The sequence below is a fragment of the Heterodontus francisci genome, chromosome 37 (assembly GCF_036365525.1).
Source record: "Heterodontus francisci isolate sHetFra1 chromosome 37, sHetFra1.hap1, whole genome shotgun sequence".
Classification (NCBI taxonomy): domain Eukaryota; kingdom Metazoa; phylum Chordata; class Chondrichthyes; order Heterodontiformes; family Heterodontidae; genus Heterodontus; species Heterodontus francisci.
Genome location: NC_090407.1, coordinates 5607337 through 5624000, shown reverse-complemented (window position 1 = coordinate 5624000; position 16664 = coordinate 5607337). Strand labels below are relative to the sequence as shown.

Genomic DNA, 16664 nt, shown 5'->3' with positions numbered 1-16664 from the left:
CCTCACTCCCTGATTCAACTAGGATTATAGTTCAAGGCAACACTGAGGGAGTGCTGGATTATCAAAGCTACAGTTCTTTGCATGTGACATTAAGCCGAGGCCCTCTCTGCATGTTCAACAATGCATAGAGAAAACCCACAAGGCACCATTTCAGAGAGCAGCAGGGGGTCCCAGCCAACATTCGACCCTCAACCAACACTATCAAAATAGACTGAGGTGGAAATTTGTGTGTTGTGTCCATTTCTCTGGTACAATTTGCACAGGCATTGGTCCCACTGCCAAAGTTATGGGGTGCAGTTTGCTCGGAATCCCTAAAACAGACAGTAGGTCTAAAGAATGGGGGGTTAAATGTCTTTATTTGTCATCGTTGGGCCCACCCTTCTCAGGATTCATATGATTTTCATGGCTGCCAGCTAAAGGTAAGTATTTTAATGATATATATTTTAAGAAAGAGCTTCCTGTGGAACCCAGAGGAGCAGGAGTTCCTTACTCCACAGGAGTCACAATTCTCCACCTCCCAGCCCTGCCCTTTCACCTCCCCCAGTTCGCCTGCTCCACCTTCCCTTCATCCCACTCCTTGGACTGAGCTGAGGGCCACTGCCAGCAAGGCAGGCAGCCCATAACTGACATCTCCTGTTGGACAAGATGCCTCGTGAGGTGAGATAGTGCCCCAATGGATTAATCCCCATCAGCCTCCAGTGCTGCTATATTGACAGCTCTGAGGCTATGTCCTGGAATGTGCCCTGACTAATTTCCACCCTGTTATCTAACTGACTATTCATTTCACGTGGTGTTTGTGCGATCTTGCAGGGTGCAAACTGAGCTGCTGAATTTTTCTACAAAACAATGGTGACTGCACTTCAAAAGTACTTGCTTGCCTGTGAAGCACTTCAGACATCCTGAGGATGTGACAGGTGCTACATAAAGACAAGCTCTTTCTTTTCTTTAATGTGAACCTGTCTAGCTCAGGAATGGAATGTCTAAGCCTGCTCAGATTAGCACAGTTCCAACCCTCAGAACAAATCTGTCACCCTGAAGCCAATTTGACCTGCAAGAGGTTTCTCCAACTTAGCTTCTCCACCCAGCCCCATCCCCACTCCCACAAGGAGGGTGGAAGTCTGTATTGAATGCCTTTGTTTTTAACTCTCTCATAAACATCCCCCCATCACCTCCACACACTCCCTACAGGCAAGACACTCTCATCCTTACCGATTAACTGCAGACACGTTCGAACTGGGCAGCCTTCTGCAGAGAAAGAAATGCACAGAGATGAGCCTCCCACAAATGCACTTTGCAGATATTGTTTTCTTTCTCTCGTCCTTTTCCTCAGGCTTTCCTTGGGCAGCTACTATTCCTGGGCCAGGACTGATCGGTCCCGTGCTTCGAGCGCCTCAAGAGGAAGTTCAGGAATGTGGCCTCAACATTCCAATTTCTCCCTTGCTTTTTTTTCTTACCCAAGGCAACTGATTCCTTTTTCCACAGGCTGTCACTAATTCTCTGGGACTTGGGTCCAAGTGGCCATTCCTAGCCCTGTCAGTGAGGACCAGAATGCCACGGAAGGGCAAAGGTCAAACTATGTTCTTGCCTCACACACACATGCGCTTTCCAACAGGAGTCACTGGTTGATAATCAGGAATACGAATACGATCTGATTTCCCTGCCCTCTTCCAGGTCGGATTGGAGCATTTCCTCTGCTGCCTCAGTTCAGAGCCACCAGCTCAGACAATGAACCCAGCCTTTGTGATTTGGACAAGTGCCAGGGTAGTCAAAGTCTTTACAAATCGGGTCATTGCAGTGCGCTGCCCCAGCCCTGATGAAATGGCCAAGATTGTGAACTTGCTGTCTAGACAAGTGCAGAATGTTAAAGTCTGGATTATTCCCACTTTGTAGCTCAACAACATGTATTTATATAGTGCCTTTAACATAGAAAAGCAGCCCAAGGCACTTCACAGGAGTGTTTAGCAGACAAAATTTGACACCGAGTCACATAAGAGGTTATCAGGGCAGATGACAAAAACCTTGGTCAAAGAGTTAGGTTTTAAGGAGCATCACAAAGGAGGAGAGAGAGGTAGAGAGGCGGAGAGGTTTGGGGAAGATATTTTAGAGTTTAGGGCCCAGGCAACTGATGAAACAGTCACCAATGGCGGTGATTAAAATCAGGGATGCACAAGTGGCCTCAATTAGAGAGGCTGTAAGCCTGGAGGAGGTTACAGAGATCAAGGGAGGGGCGAGGCCATGGAGGGATTTGAAAACAAGGATGAGAATTTCAATATCGAGGTATTGCTTAACTGAGAGCCAATGTAGGTCAGTGAACACAGGGGTGAGAGGTGAACAGGACTTGGTGCAAGCTATGATATACCTAACAAAGTTTTGATTGAGCCTGAGTTTATGGAGGATGGAAGATGGGAGACCGGCTGGGAGCGCATTGGAAATAGTCAAGTCTAGAGGTAACAAAGGTATGGATGAGGGTTTCTGCAGCTGATGATCTGAGGCAGGTGCGCAGTTGGGTGATGTTACGGAGGAGGAAATGGGCGGTCTTAGTGATGGTAGAGATATGTGGTTGGAAGCTCATCTCGGGGTCAAATACAACACCAAGGTTGCGAACAGTCTGGTTCAGCCTCTGACAGTTGCCAGGGAGAAGGATGATGTCAGTGGTGAGAGAGCGAAGTTTGTGGCCAGGACTAAAGGCAATGGCTTCGGTCTTCTAAATACTTAGTTGGAGGAAATTTATGCTCAATCCAGTAGCAAAGGCATGTTTATGCTGAGCTGCCCCACTCTACATGAACTTACAACAGCAAAATTGGAAGACAATAAAGCAAAGAACCTCTATTGTTCCTCCATAGTACAGTGAACATTAATAATTATTTTACATTTAAATGGACAGCAAACTTGACAATGTAGTGTTTCTTTAGAAATCATAAGTCAATATATTTAAATATGTGAACAGATAGTCAAAAATGACCTGTGACCAAATCCTAGAATAACAAGTGTATATTCCAAAGACTAACGTGGCTGCCGAGGTGTTCAAAAATGTGCCCGGGAAATCTGGTCTTTCATGTTAAAGCATTTGAACATTTTTGAAAATGCAAACAAAAAAATACACTTGCAGGTTCTTCAGGCTGGAAAAGACAGCCAATGCCTTAAGGGTCAAACTCATCACAATAATGTTTCTTAGACGTATTGCCACAATCATCAAACGCAATTATAGTAATGGACCACTGTTCGAGAAGTTCATGAGGACTCACTTCCTTAAACCATTATAGTTAAAGCTGTAGAGCTTATAGGTGAAATAGGTAAAGATTGCAAAATACATACCCAACAGCGTCATCCACTAAAGGTTCAGCTTTGGAAATGCGGCTGTTTGAGAAATTTAAAAGGAAGTTAATAACACTCTTGTTTTAGACATAAGCTCAAGGTCAGTAAATGGATGGCACCTTTTCACTCACAGGGACCTCAGTAAGATGTAGGACAATAAAAGAACTAAAATGCTGATGGAAGAGAAGATGAAAGTAACTTTTTCCAACTAGCAGTGAGATCTCCTTAGACCTAATCTTCTACTTGCTCCATTTCCCCAAGAGATCAATGACCACTGGAAATATGTAGACAAGCACAGACCTCATGCCCAGCACACAGAAGATGCATTCTCCACCATAACAAAGCACTACCTCTTCCATCAGAAATAGGGAAATTAAATGTCTATGGCAGTGCATCATGTAGAATGTGCTGTGTAGAATGCACTGTGTAGAATGCGTCATGTAGAATGCATCATGTAGAATGCGCTGTGTAGAATGCGTCATGTAGAATGTGCTGTGTAGAATGTGCTGTGTAGAATGCGTCATGTAGAATGTGCTGTGTAGAATGTGCTGTGTAGAATGCGTCATGTAGAATGTGCTGTGTAGAATGTGCTGTGTAGAATGCACAGTGTAGAATGCATCATGTAGAATGCATCATGTAGAATGTGCTGTGTAGAATGCGTCATGTAGAATGTGCTGTGTAGAATGTGCTGTGTAGAATGCGTCATGTAGAATGTGCTGTGTAGAATGTGCTGTGTAGAATGCACAGTGTAGAATGCATCATGTAGAATGTGCTGTGTAGAATGCACAGTGTAGAATGCATCATGTAGAATGCATCATGTAGAATGTGCTGTGTAGAATGTGCTGTGTAGAATGCGTCATGTAGAATGTGCTGTGTAGAATGTGCTGTGTAGAATGCGTCATGTAGAATGTGCTGTGTAGAATGTGCTGTGTAGAATGCACAGTGTAGAATGCATCATGTAGAATGTGCTGTGTAGAATGCACAGTGTAGAATGCATCATGTAGAATGCATCATGTAGAATGTGCTGTGTAGAATGCGTCATGTAGAATGCACTGTGTAGAATGCACTGTGTAGAATGCATCATGTAGAATGCATCATGTAGAATGTGCTGTGTAGAATGTGCTGTGTAGAATGCGTCATGTAGAATGTGCTGTGTAGAATGTGCTGTGTAGAATGCGTCATGTAGAATGTGCTGTGTAGAATGTGCTGTGTAGAATGCACAGTGTAGAATGCATCATGTAGAATGCATCATGTAGAATGTGCTGTGTAGAATGTGCTGTGTAGAATGCGTCATGTAGAATGTGCTGTGTAGAATGTGCTGTGTAGAATGCACAGTGTAGAATGCATCATGTAGAATGTGCTGTGTAGAATGCACAGTGTAGAATGCATCATGTAGAATGCATCATGTAGAATGTGCTGTGTAGAATGCGTCATGTAGAATGCACTGTGTAGAATGCACTGTGTAGAATGCATCATGTAGAATGCATCATGTAGAATGTGCTGTGTAGAATGCACAGTGTAGAATGCATCATGTAGAATGCATCATGTAGAATGCGCTGTGTAGAATGCACAGTGTAGAATGCATCATGTAGAATGCATCATGTAGAATGTGCTGTGTAGAATGCACTGTGTAGAATATATAATTTAGAATGTGCTGTGTAGAATGGATCATGTAGAATGCGCTGTGTAGAATGCATCATGTAGAATGCATCATGTAGAATGTGCTGTGTAGAATGGATCATGTAGAATGCATCGTGTAGAATGCATCGTGTAGAATGCGTCATGTAGAATGCGCTGTGTAGAATGGATCATGTAGAATGCATCGTGTAGAATGCATCGTGTAGAATGCATCGTGTAGAATGCGTCATGTAGAATGCGCTGTGTAGAATGGATCATGTAGAATGCGCTGTGTAGAATGCGCTGTGTAGAATGCATCGTGTAGAATGCGTCATATAGTATACATCGTGTAGAATGTGCTGTGTAGAATGCGCCATGTAGCGTGCGTCATGTTGAGTGCATCACACAGAGTGCATCATATAGAGTGTGTCATATAGAGTGCGTGATGCATTAGCTCCACGTAATTGGGGAATGACCCAGGCAGTCTGTACCCACCTCTTCCATACAAGCTCTCCCCCTGACATCCCACACAAAACACTGCTGCACAGACTGGTGATGGCCAATCAATGAGGTTTTCTATCAGAGCTTTCTTACACCTATATTGCAGTGTTTATTCATCTTTACCATTCAACACTGTACAGAGGGAATGGCAGCAACAGTTGTGTATATACTCTTCTAAAAGTTGTTGTAAACTCAAGCATCACAGGCACTTTGACATTTTTTTTACCATGTTTGAAATGCAGTCTAAACTGTACTATCACTCACTCTTTTCTGAGATACAGCAATTTGGTAATGTATCCAATGGCAGTTATCCCCAGCTTCAGCTGATGCTAGTTTACATAGTAAAGTGCTTTGAATGGCCAACGACCCCAAATTCATCCTTATTAATTTATACGTACACTGATGACACCCAGCTCCTCCTCCGCCACCTCTCCCGAATCCGCCATTGTTGCTAAATTATCAGACTGCTTGTCCGACATCCAGTACTGGATGAGTAGAAATGACCTCCAATTAAATATTGGGAAGACTGAAGCCACTGTTTTCAAACTCTGTTCCATAGCTACTGACTCCATCCCTCGCCCTGGCAACTGTCTGAGATTAAACCAGACTGTTTGCAACCTTGGTGTCATATTTGATCCAGAGCTTCCGACCTCATATTCGTGCCATTACTTAAACCACCTATTTCCACCTCTGTAACATCGCCTATCTTCACCCCCGTCTCAGCTCATCTGCTGCTGAAACCCTCATCCACACCTTTGTTACCTCTAGACTTGACTATTCCAATGCATTCCTGGCTGGTCTCCCACATTCTACCTTCCGTAAACTTGAGGACATCCAAAACTCTGCTACCCACGTCGTAACTCACACCAAACCCTGTTACCCTGTCACCTCTGTGCCAGCTGACCTACACTGGCTCCCAGTCAAGAAATGTCTTGATTTTAAAATTCTCATCATTTTCAAATCCCACCATGGCCTCGCCCCTCCCTATCTTTGTAATCTCTTCCAGCCCCACAACCCTCCGAAATATCTGCACATTCTGGCATCTTGAACACCCCTGATTTTAAACACTCCACCACTGGTGGCCATATCTTCAACTGCCTGGGCCCTAAACTCTGGAATTCCCTCCCTAAACCTCTCCGCCTCTCTACATCTCTTTCCTCCTTTAAGACGTTCCTTAAAATCTACCTCTTTGACCCAGCTTTTGGTCACCTGACCTAATGCCTCCTGTGTTTCAGTGTAATATTCAGTTTTACAATGCTCTTGTGAAGCACCTTAAAGGCACTATATAAATAGAAGTGTTGCTGTTGTTGTTAATGCTTTAACAAAAGATTTCCTGGTTGGTATAACTCGACCAGGGGAATTTAACTCTCTTGGGCAGGAAAAGCAGGCTGGGGAGTGGCCAGCCATTCTGATTTTAACGGCTGGGCCTCAATAACGTGCCAGCTGTCTGCTTCCCGACGGAAAAAGCCGGAAGATAAGCATCAAGCGGAGGGAAGTCCAGCAACCCACAGACTGCCCGATTGTCTTGCGGTGAGTTTGGGGGCGATGGGTACTGGGTGATGTGCAGTTGGAGAAGGGGCAGACTCCGGGTAGGGGAGATCTACGCTCCTCTCTGAGGGGGCAAAGAGGAGCAGGTGCGCAGGGCCTCCTCACTGCTTCAACCAGAGTCTTGTTGTCAAGGCGCACGCTGCCGGCACCTTCCGGGTCAACCTGCTGTTGGGGTCCTATTGATGCGTTAGGACCCCCAATTGGCATGAATGGAAGAGGCTCCCACCTGACTGAGGTAGATATGCCCGATAAATCAGACGGGGAATAATTACAACTGTGCAGGAAAGGTGTGGGTGTCTCACCCACTTTATTTTAACCATCCTGCTCCACCCCCTGGTTTTTACTGCTTGGTGGGCAGGGGTTAATGAAAAAAGCAAAACTCTCAAACTCAGTACCAGGCTGGGCAACGGATCTGGGACCTTCATAGTCAATACAAATTACTCAGTCACTGGACAACAACAACAATATGCATTTATAAAGTGCCTTTAATGTAATAGAATCCCTCCCTCCACCCCACAAAGGCACAAAATTTACCGCTATATGTCAGCCCACACTATGGCTGGAATTTTACGGCCCCCCACCTCTCCCAATGAGTGGGCTGATGGCGGGGGTCCATAAAATTGAGTGGGCGGCGGGGGCAGGGGAGCTGTTCCTGACACCTTCCTGCCCTCGCTGCAATTTTATGCAGGGCAGGGGCAGCGAGAAATGATCCACCTGCCCCAGGCCAAACAAGGCCGTTAAGCGGCCAATTAATTTAAGGGCCTTCTCCCTCCACAGCGGGTATTTTACCCATGGTGGCCAGACAGTAAAGGTACTAGAACATCGCCAGGTAAAACCTGGCGGCCTTCTTGCGGGCTGGGCAGTGGGGCCCTCCTGATTGGGGACCCTGCACCCCACGGTGGGTCTCCCCTGAAGCCACAACTGCCCCCATCACACAACATTCCCTCACCACAACTGACCCAGCTTGCCTCGCCAGGGCTCAGCCGATTGTCCTCAGCAAGGCCCCAAAAACTTAACTCCATTCCGGGGCTGAGCTTCCTCTTGCTGCTGTCGGCTGGGTGTAGTCCCAGCAGTGACCACCGCTCCCAGTGGCGCAGCTGGGACAAAGAGCTGCCGGCCCGCTGATTGGCCGGCAGCTCTATTAGGCGGGACTTCCTGCCTCAAGGAGGTGGAAATCCCACCCAAAGCCAAAAGGGCCTTGGGAGCGAAAAGTCCCAGCGTGGCTCCCCAGGCCCGGCAGAGGTGGGCTCACCCCTGACCTTTTGGCTAGTGGGCCGAGCTTCCCGCCCAACATTAAATTCCTTTCTGCTAAGTATGTGTCAGCGGAGGCTCAGTTGGTAGCACTCTGGTCTCTGGGTTCAAGGCCAATTCTAGGACATGAGCACAAAAGTCTAGGCTGACACTTCAGTGCAGTCCTGAGGGAGTGCTGCAGTGTCGTAGGTGCCGTCTTTTGGATGAGACGTTAAACTGAGGCCCTGTCTGCCCTCTCAGGTGCATGTAAAAGATTCCATGGCACTATTTGGAGAAGAGCAGGGGAGTTATACCCAGTGTCGGCCAATATTTATCCCTCAAACAACATTACCAAAAACAGATTATCTGGTCATTATCACATTGCTGTCTGTGGTAGTGTTTTTATTCGTTCAGGGATGTGGGCATCGCTGGCTAGGCCAACATTTGTTACCATCCCTAACTGCCTTTGAGAAGGTGGTGGTGTATTGCCTTCTTGAACTGCTGTAGTCCTAGCGGTGTAGGTACACCCACAGTGCTGTTAGGAAGGGAGTTCCAGGATTTTGACCCAGCGACAGTGAAGGAACGGTGATATAGTTCCAAGTCATGATGGTGTGTGACTTGGAGGGGAACTTGCAGGTGGTGGTGTTCCCATGCATTTGCTGTCCTTGTCCTTCTAGTTGTTAGAGATCTTGGGTTTGGAAAGTGCTGTCGAAGGAGCCTTGGTGAGTTGCTGCAGTGCATCTTGTATATGGTACACACTGCTGCCACTGTGGTGTCGGTGGTGGAGGGAGTAAATGTTGAAGGTGGTGGATGGTGTGCCAATCAAGTGGGCTGCTTTGTTCTGGATGGTGTCGAGCTTCTTCAGTGTTGTTGGAGCTGCACCCATCCAGGCAAGTGGAGAGTATTCCATCACACTCTTGACTTGTGCCTTGTAGATGGTGGACACACATTGGGGAGTCAGGAGGTGAGTTACTCGCCGCAGAATTCTCAGCATCTGACCTGCTCTTGTAGACACAGTATCTATATGGCTACTCCAGTTCAGTTTCTGGTCAATGGTAACCCCCAGGATGTTGATAGTGGGGGATTCAGTGATGGTAATGCCATTGAACATCAATGGGGAGATGGTTAGATTCCCTCTTGTTTGAGATGGTCATTGCCTGGCATTGTGTGGTGCGAATGTTACTTGCCATGTGTCAATCAAGCCTGGATATTGTCCAAGTTTTGCTACATTTCTACATGGACTGCTTCTGTATCTGAGGAGTCGCAACTGGTGCTGAAAATTATGCTATCAGTGAACATCCCCACTTCTGACCTTATGATGCAGGGAAAGTCATTGATGAAGCAGCTGAAGATGGTTGGTCCTTGGACACTACCCTGAGGAACTCCTGCAGTGATATCCTGGGACTGAGATGACTGACCTCCAACAACCACAACCATCTTCCTTTGTGCTAGAATGACTCCTACCAGCAGAGAGTTTTCCCCGATTCCCATTGACTCCAGTTTTGCTCGGGCTCCTTGATGCCAAAAACAGTGAAATGCTGCCTTGATGTCAAGGGCAGTCACTCTCACCTCACCTCACCTCTTGAGTTCAGCTCTTCTGCCCATGTTTGGACCAAGGCTGTAATGAGGTCAGGAGCTGAGTGGCCCTGGCGGAAACCAAACTGAGCGTCAGTGAGCAGGTTATTGTTGAGCAAGTGCCGCTTGATGGCACTGTTGATGACACCTTCCATCACTTTACTGATAATCAGGAGTAGACTGGGGCGGTAATTGGCCGAGTTTGCTGTGTGCAAATTGGCTGCCGCATTTCCTCTACTACAACAGTGACAACACTTCATTGGCTGTAAAGTGCTTTTGGATGTCCTAGGATTGTGAAAGGCGCGATAGAAATGCAAGTCTTTCTAAGTTAGCAGTTCACTAATGCCTCTGTTGCAGGTGAAGTCTGATTCCTGACACTGAATCCAACTCAGACATATTTTCACCTTTTCCAACTATATCCTTTTGGCGTAAAGCAGTTTGAGAAAGTGACTGCATAACTCGGTGATTAGACTGCAATCTGAGTCCTGCCTGAAGCAGAGAGGCGTCAGAGCCTCCAACAATAAGTTGTTTCCCACCATCTGGCATTGATGTTTGGTTTGGTTGTACCCCGGCCTTAAAGTTTCTCCTCCAGCTCCGTGCTCCAGGTTTGGGGCTCTGATTTGTGCCTCTCCCCCCCACCTCCCCCACCCCCCACCCCGTTCCATCCAAAAGGCTCTCATTTCCTCTCCTGCTGCACTGGTTAAAACATCCACTGTAAAATTATAATACACACTATTTCATTCCCATCTCTCAGTCTATTTACTTCAAACTCCTGCGTTAGCAAAACAATCAAAAGAAATCTTTCACAAACCCGTTAACTAGTGCTGCACCTGAGCAAGTGAAAATATGGGCACCTTCAACCAGTTGAAAAGATCAACCTGGCTGTGTGATTGCATGTGTGTAAAGGTTAAAATCATTATTAATGTAATCAGAGAACATTTTACTAGCTCAAAATAAAATGGACCCTGTGCTTTGAGATGAAAACCAATTTCCAACATAATAGGCTCATTCATTTTGAATACAATATGATTGAAATTATTTTTCACAGTGACGCGGACACACTGATGCTCTAGAATTTATTAGTGTGCACCTTTATTTACTATCCTTGCTGTTGATGCCACTTTTCTGCAGCAATGTCACACTCGCTGTGCTGTGCTAAAGACGCACTGAAGATTGCCCGTGTTAGCAGATGAGCAGTAAAGCATTCACATGACATTCCCCTCGTCCATTATTTTAATGACGTTTTAACGTAATTGGGTTTATCACCTCCACTAAAATACTGGACAAGACTGCCATTCAAACATATTTGTCCGCTCCTATCTCTAATTGCCTAAAAAGGTTTAAATGTTGTCAACTGCCTTTCCCTGAAGAAATCCAAGCAAATTCAATATTTTTCAACAGAATTCACAGAACAGAAGCAAGCCTCACAAGCCTCCTCCCACTATCTCACCCTAGCGACATATCCTCCGATTCATTTCTCCCTCGTGTTTGTCTAGTTTCCGTTTAAATGCATCCATGCCAATGGCCTCAACCACTCCATGTGGTAGTGAGTTCTACATTCTCCGCTCTCCCTGAGTAACTAAGACAATAGGAATTGATCTGCCTGTTTTGCATTAAACAGAAAGGAACAAATTGTGGCAGAGCTTGGAAACATCCCAATGTCATAAATCTTTAAATTTGACCAGATCCTGTGAATGAATAGAAAAACAATGAATCTTACTTGACTGTGGACACAGTTCCAGTTGTGATGGAGTCAGTCTTGGAAAAGCTGGACTTCAGGAGGTCGGAGCTGCCAAAGCCGACAGAAGCGGGAGATTCCGAGCTTACTACGGGTGTGCACGGGGTACTGGAGAGCGGAGTGGCGGCTGTGTTTGTTGGGGCTTTCACCATGGCCAACTTCTGGATGTTTTTAATGTCGTACTTGGAAGGGCGACCCACCTTTCCAGTTTTGAAGGCGATGGCACCTCCCATGTCAGGATCACCCTCGCCTGGCTTGAAGAGGTGCAGGTACTTCACATTTTCCAGGTCGTACTTCGACGGCCTCTTGTAGGTGTTGCCGTTCTGGGGCCGGATGCTCTCACCCGTCTTCAGCTTCTGGATGAAGTAGTCGTACTTTGAAGCCCGCGGGATGAGGCCCTGTGCCTGGGCCGAGGAGCTGGGCGGGACGGAAGGAGCAGCGGACTTCATGTCGCGACGTAGGGCGGCTTCCTGGCCGGAGAACTGGCTGCTTGGTGGGAGGGCATCCTTTCCCGGAGGCGGCCTGGAGCCTGAATCCTCGGCTTTGGGGGCTGGAAGAAGCCGGGGCAGGTGCTCCCCAGCCTTGAGCTTCCGAATGCACTCCTCGTACTTGGAAATGCGAACCCGCCTCGCCAGGCTGTCCTCGCCCAGAGAGGCTGCCGGGTAGGTCTCTGAGGTAGAGGCGTTCAACTTGTCGAAACTGATCTTCTTCGCCAGCTCGTCCCTGACAGTCTGGTCAACATAACCAAACATCCCCAGAAATTCATTCATGGTCGTTGCTGCATAGTCGTGGAGGGTCGAGGTTTCCCCTGGTGGCGGGGGAGGGGGAGAGGGAAACTGAAGAGTTAAACATTGCAGGAACATTCTGCACAGCTCTTAAGTTTTACGACTGCTAAATTAATTTGTAAAAAGTAATTAATACAGGGGCAAAATAAAGGGAGTTCATCAATGTCAGGAAAATCAATTTCGCTAAATGTTCTAGTCAATGGCTTCTCAGTACATTAAACAAAGTTTTCAAAAATGTACTCTGCTCATAGCTCTACTTAATATGTACAAAGTCATCTTATCTGTTCAGTGTCTAGCCTTTTTATTGACCAACCTGGTTTTATAAGGACAGATTTTGGGGGCTTTCCGTTCTCTATTTTTCTTAAAACCCCTGCTATGACTAATAATGGAACCAAATTGATCCATTTTGTTTCCCTCTTGCGGTTTTGTTTCACGAATGTGAAAGATCACTGGGATTTTTTAGGAATATGAAATTAATTGGGCTGACTCAGTCAACAGTGGCAGTGCGAGTTTAGTCGGAAGGCTGTGATCCATAACTGGTTGACTGGTATTTCATTGCCTGCTGCAATTGAGGAATGTATTGCCATAGCATTTGTGCCACAAGTGCCAACTGTGAGCTAAAGGTTCCTCTGCATGTCAGGGGCAACTAGGGTTGCCAGTTCTGGTTGGACTTAATCCTAGAGGTTTCATCACATGACCTCCTGCCCCCTCCCCCAGTCAAGCTATCTTTTTCTCCTCACCTCCAATATTTCCATAATCAATAAACGAAAGTGTTTAAAGAAAACGAAAGAAAAAAACACACCATTTTTTAAAAATGCCCTTATGATTTTTATCCCTGGCAACAGTGTCCAGTTCCGAAGAAGGGTCACTGACCCGAAACGTTAACTCTGCTTCTCTTTCCACGGATGCTGCCAGACCTGCTGAGTGGTTCCAGCATTTCTTGTTTTTATTTCAGATTTCCAGCATCCGCAGTATTTTGCTTTTATAACAGTGTCCAGGTCGTTAGTCTTAGGTCTCCAGTCCTGGATTGCTGTCAACCCAAGTGCAAGCAGGTTTGTGATTTTGCTCTTTGTTGAAGGGGTTACAATTTTATGTGACAGTACGAGAGCAAATTTCCCTTCGTATGTGTAACGGAAGGTGATAAGGGACCTCAAGGAAATGATGTATCATCCTTTTGATGGTTTAGCGGGTAAGTGCGCCTTGTATTGTGGCTGTGAGCCCCACTAACCAGTTAAGTTCCGAGTTAACGTTCATCTCAATGGGGCTAGTGGAGGGACTGTACCATTTACTTCAGCATCTCCAAGCTAGGGAGGTGGAAAACTGGTCAGGGCTTAATCAGCAAATCATTGGAAAGGGCATGGCACATGAAGATTGAGTAAGGGCTTAATCAGGGAGGCTACTGTTGTTAAATAGCCCACTAATGTCCATTGCCTGCCTTCAACATGAAGAATAGCAACTTGGGGTGAAGTACTGGGAGCTCGTCACTGCAGTGCAGAATAAGTTGCCACCTTCAGGAGAGACATGTGGGAGAAGAAAGTCAGAAAGATAATTGGAAGAGAATTCCTTTTGACGGCTGCTGATTTGAAAAAGCATCTTACACAACAACCGTGGAACTGGTCCGATTGAGCAAGCTCTCATTCTTAGATGTGATGGTTGGCGAAAATATTTTGGAAAATGTGCGTAAGATTTTATTGACAGGAATTTCAAAAACCCGAGAGTTTTGGCTTGTAAGGAGCAACTGAGAGGGTGGGGGAAAGAAGTGTTATTGAAGCTGACAGCTGTCACAGCCCATCACAGTATTTTTGAACAGTTTAACATGTAAGGAATAATTAACAAATTGGTGAGTCTTCAATTTTCTGATACGTGCTCTGTGAGTAAAGCTTCATTCTGAAGAGGGGGCATTCTCAATAATACACCTAGAATCTAACTCGTGACTTCATATTATTTCAATTCAAAACACTGTCACATTGTCATCTCGAAAAGACCACACATCCATCAACATTTGAACCTGCTTTCATTTAGATACAGGAATTTCTGTCTTGAGAGTCAAAATGTTCTTTCAAGGCATGGCCGGTATCTCCTCTGATGGTGAGGTCAAAGAGGAACAGGCATTTAGGATGAAAAATCTTGGGAAAGTTTATAATCCGAGCTGCTTATCAAGTAAGGCAAGAGGCTTTAAATGTTGCGAACCTATATTACTAAACATACAAAACCATGGAACAAATAGCAACTGAATGACCAATTCGCACGCAAAGGAGAAATTACAACAATACACTCCACTACCCCTTTTTGTAAATTCATTTCTAGGATGTGGGCATCAGTGGCAAGGCCAGTATTTATTGTCCATCCCTATACAACTGTGAGTGGCACGCAAGGCCATTTCAAAGGGAAGTTGCTGTAGGTTTGGAGTCAAATGTAGGCCAGACCAGGCAAGGACGACAGATTTCCTTCTCTAAAGGACATTAGTGAGCCAAATGTGTTTTTACAACAAACATTTTATGATCACCTTTACTGATAATAGTTTCTTATTCCAGATTTATTAATTAATTGAATTTAAATTCCCCAGCTGCCATGGTGGGATTTAGGCTCCAGATTATTCACGTACATTCCCTTTCTCCTGGACCAATTATCTGGCTTAACCACCTGCATGTAAAATTATAGCTGTTACTCTACATCAGCCATAAGAAAGAGAATTACTAAACATGAGAAACTGAGTACAGGGTTCGTCACAATAAAGGATAATTGAAATCTGGAACTCTCTCATGCAAAAAGCTCTCGAGGTTTTGGATCAATTAAAAATTTCAGAACTGTGATTGATCGATTTTTGTTAGGTAGGGGTATTAAGGGTTAGAGAATCAAGGCAGGTAGATGGAGTTAAGATACAGACCAGTTATGATCTAACTGAATGGCGGAACAGACTCAAGGGGGCTGAATGGCCTCTGCATGGTCCTATGCTTCTAGTGGGACTAAATTCAGTTTCCCATCTACACATCTTCCTTCTGAAACAATTCTTGTAAATTTAGAATTGACTACAAATGCCAAATGAAACTGCACCTTTTACAGGATGCAAGCTTCGGTTAGGGCCTCAGAGACTTGTAGGACTAGATTTTTAAAGTTTGCTCAGTACAGGTGCAGAGGCGAGGGCAATTTAAAGATCGCAGTCTCGGGGGTCGGCAATGGGATCCGCTGCCTCTGGAACACGATGCCATTTTTAAAGGGACGTTGGGAGGGAGGGAACAGTTGGGCACACACTTCCAATTAATTGCCTGTTGAGCTCATTGATTGAAGAGCTCATTAACAGGCTTGTCAGCAACAGGTTTTAATTGTTAAAGGCCGGGAAGGTAGAGGACGCCATGTGGGGAACACGACAGGGTGTTCAATTCATGAACACGGGGTGGGGGTGGGGCCATGAGAACTATGGGAAGGACTGATTAAAATACAGCAGAGGCCCACGTGGCCATCAAGGCACCCAGTGACCGGCCAGTGAGATCCATCAGCAGGAAAGGCTTCCACTCCCTCAACATTCAACTGGTCTGCTACCACAACAAGAACTTCCTCTATGTGTGCACTCACTTTCCTGTCAGCTGCCATGACTCCTTCATCCTCTGTCAGTCCAGGCTGTCTCAGTCCTTCCCTCCATCCCCCAAATTACTTGGATGGATTCAAGGGGACAAGGAAAAGCCCTAGAAGATATGGCTACTGACTCCTCTACAGGAGCCCCAGACAGAAGCACAGAGAAACAACTAATGCTCAGCAGGCCAACCATTGAGGAGGCCATCAGGCTTGTGAAGATGCAATTCTGGTGCCTAGGCCGGTCAAGTGGCACCCTCCAATACCTTCTGCAAGGGTCTCAGTCATTGTGGTGGTCTGTTGCACTCTCCATAACATGGCTCTCTAGAGAGGTGTGCACCTTGAGGACAGTGAGACTCTGGAAAGAGACAGCTCATTGGGGGAGGGAGCAGGAGGTAAAAGAGGAGGAGGAAGAGGGGTCAGAGGGGGATAACACTGAACAGAGAAATGCCCCTGCTGGATGACAGGGTGGCCTCTTCCTGCCACCCTCTGGGAAGAGAATCTCCCTCCTCTCCCTTGCGGCCACCAGCATTACATCCTGGTCAGCATCAATGAAGTGAGGGTCTGCCCTGCCCCTAGTGTCAGGCCTCCAGCTGCCCTGTGACATCCACTTTTTTCTGGTGCTGTGGAAGGCAGATCTCTCCCTCAGGACAACCAGCAACTTCAGTGATGGCTGCCATGGGAGTCTGCATCTGCCCCAAACTTACTTTGATCCACTGCCATTTTCAATCCCACTGTCTCTGTGGACAGGAAACCCCTCTCCAAACCAATTAAGGGCTGAGCCA

The 16664-nt window shown here is 46.1% G+C and overlaps 1 protein-coding gene across 2 annotated transcripts in view; it reads right to left on the bottom strand.

The window, feature by feature from the left end:
* Positions 1 to 16664, bottom strand: part of casz1 (castor zinc finger 1) — a 310863-nt gene that overhangs the window by 75487 nt on the left and 218712 nt on the right. For both annotated transcript variants that reach the window (XM_068016933.1, XM_068016934.1), the window contains exons 5-7: positions 11507 to 12332; positions 3316 to 3357; positions 1210 to 1245 (exon numbers count right to left, since the gene is read on the bottom strand). In XM_068016933.1, the coding sequence (XP_067873034.1) occupies positions 1210 to 1245; positions 3316 to 3357; positions 11507 to 12332 (904 nt within the window). The remainder of the gene's footprint in view (positions 1 to 1209; positions 1246 to 3315; positions 3358 to 11506; positions 12333 to 16664) is intronic.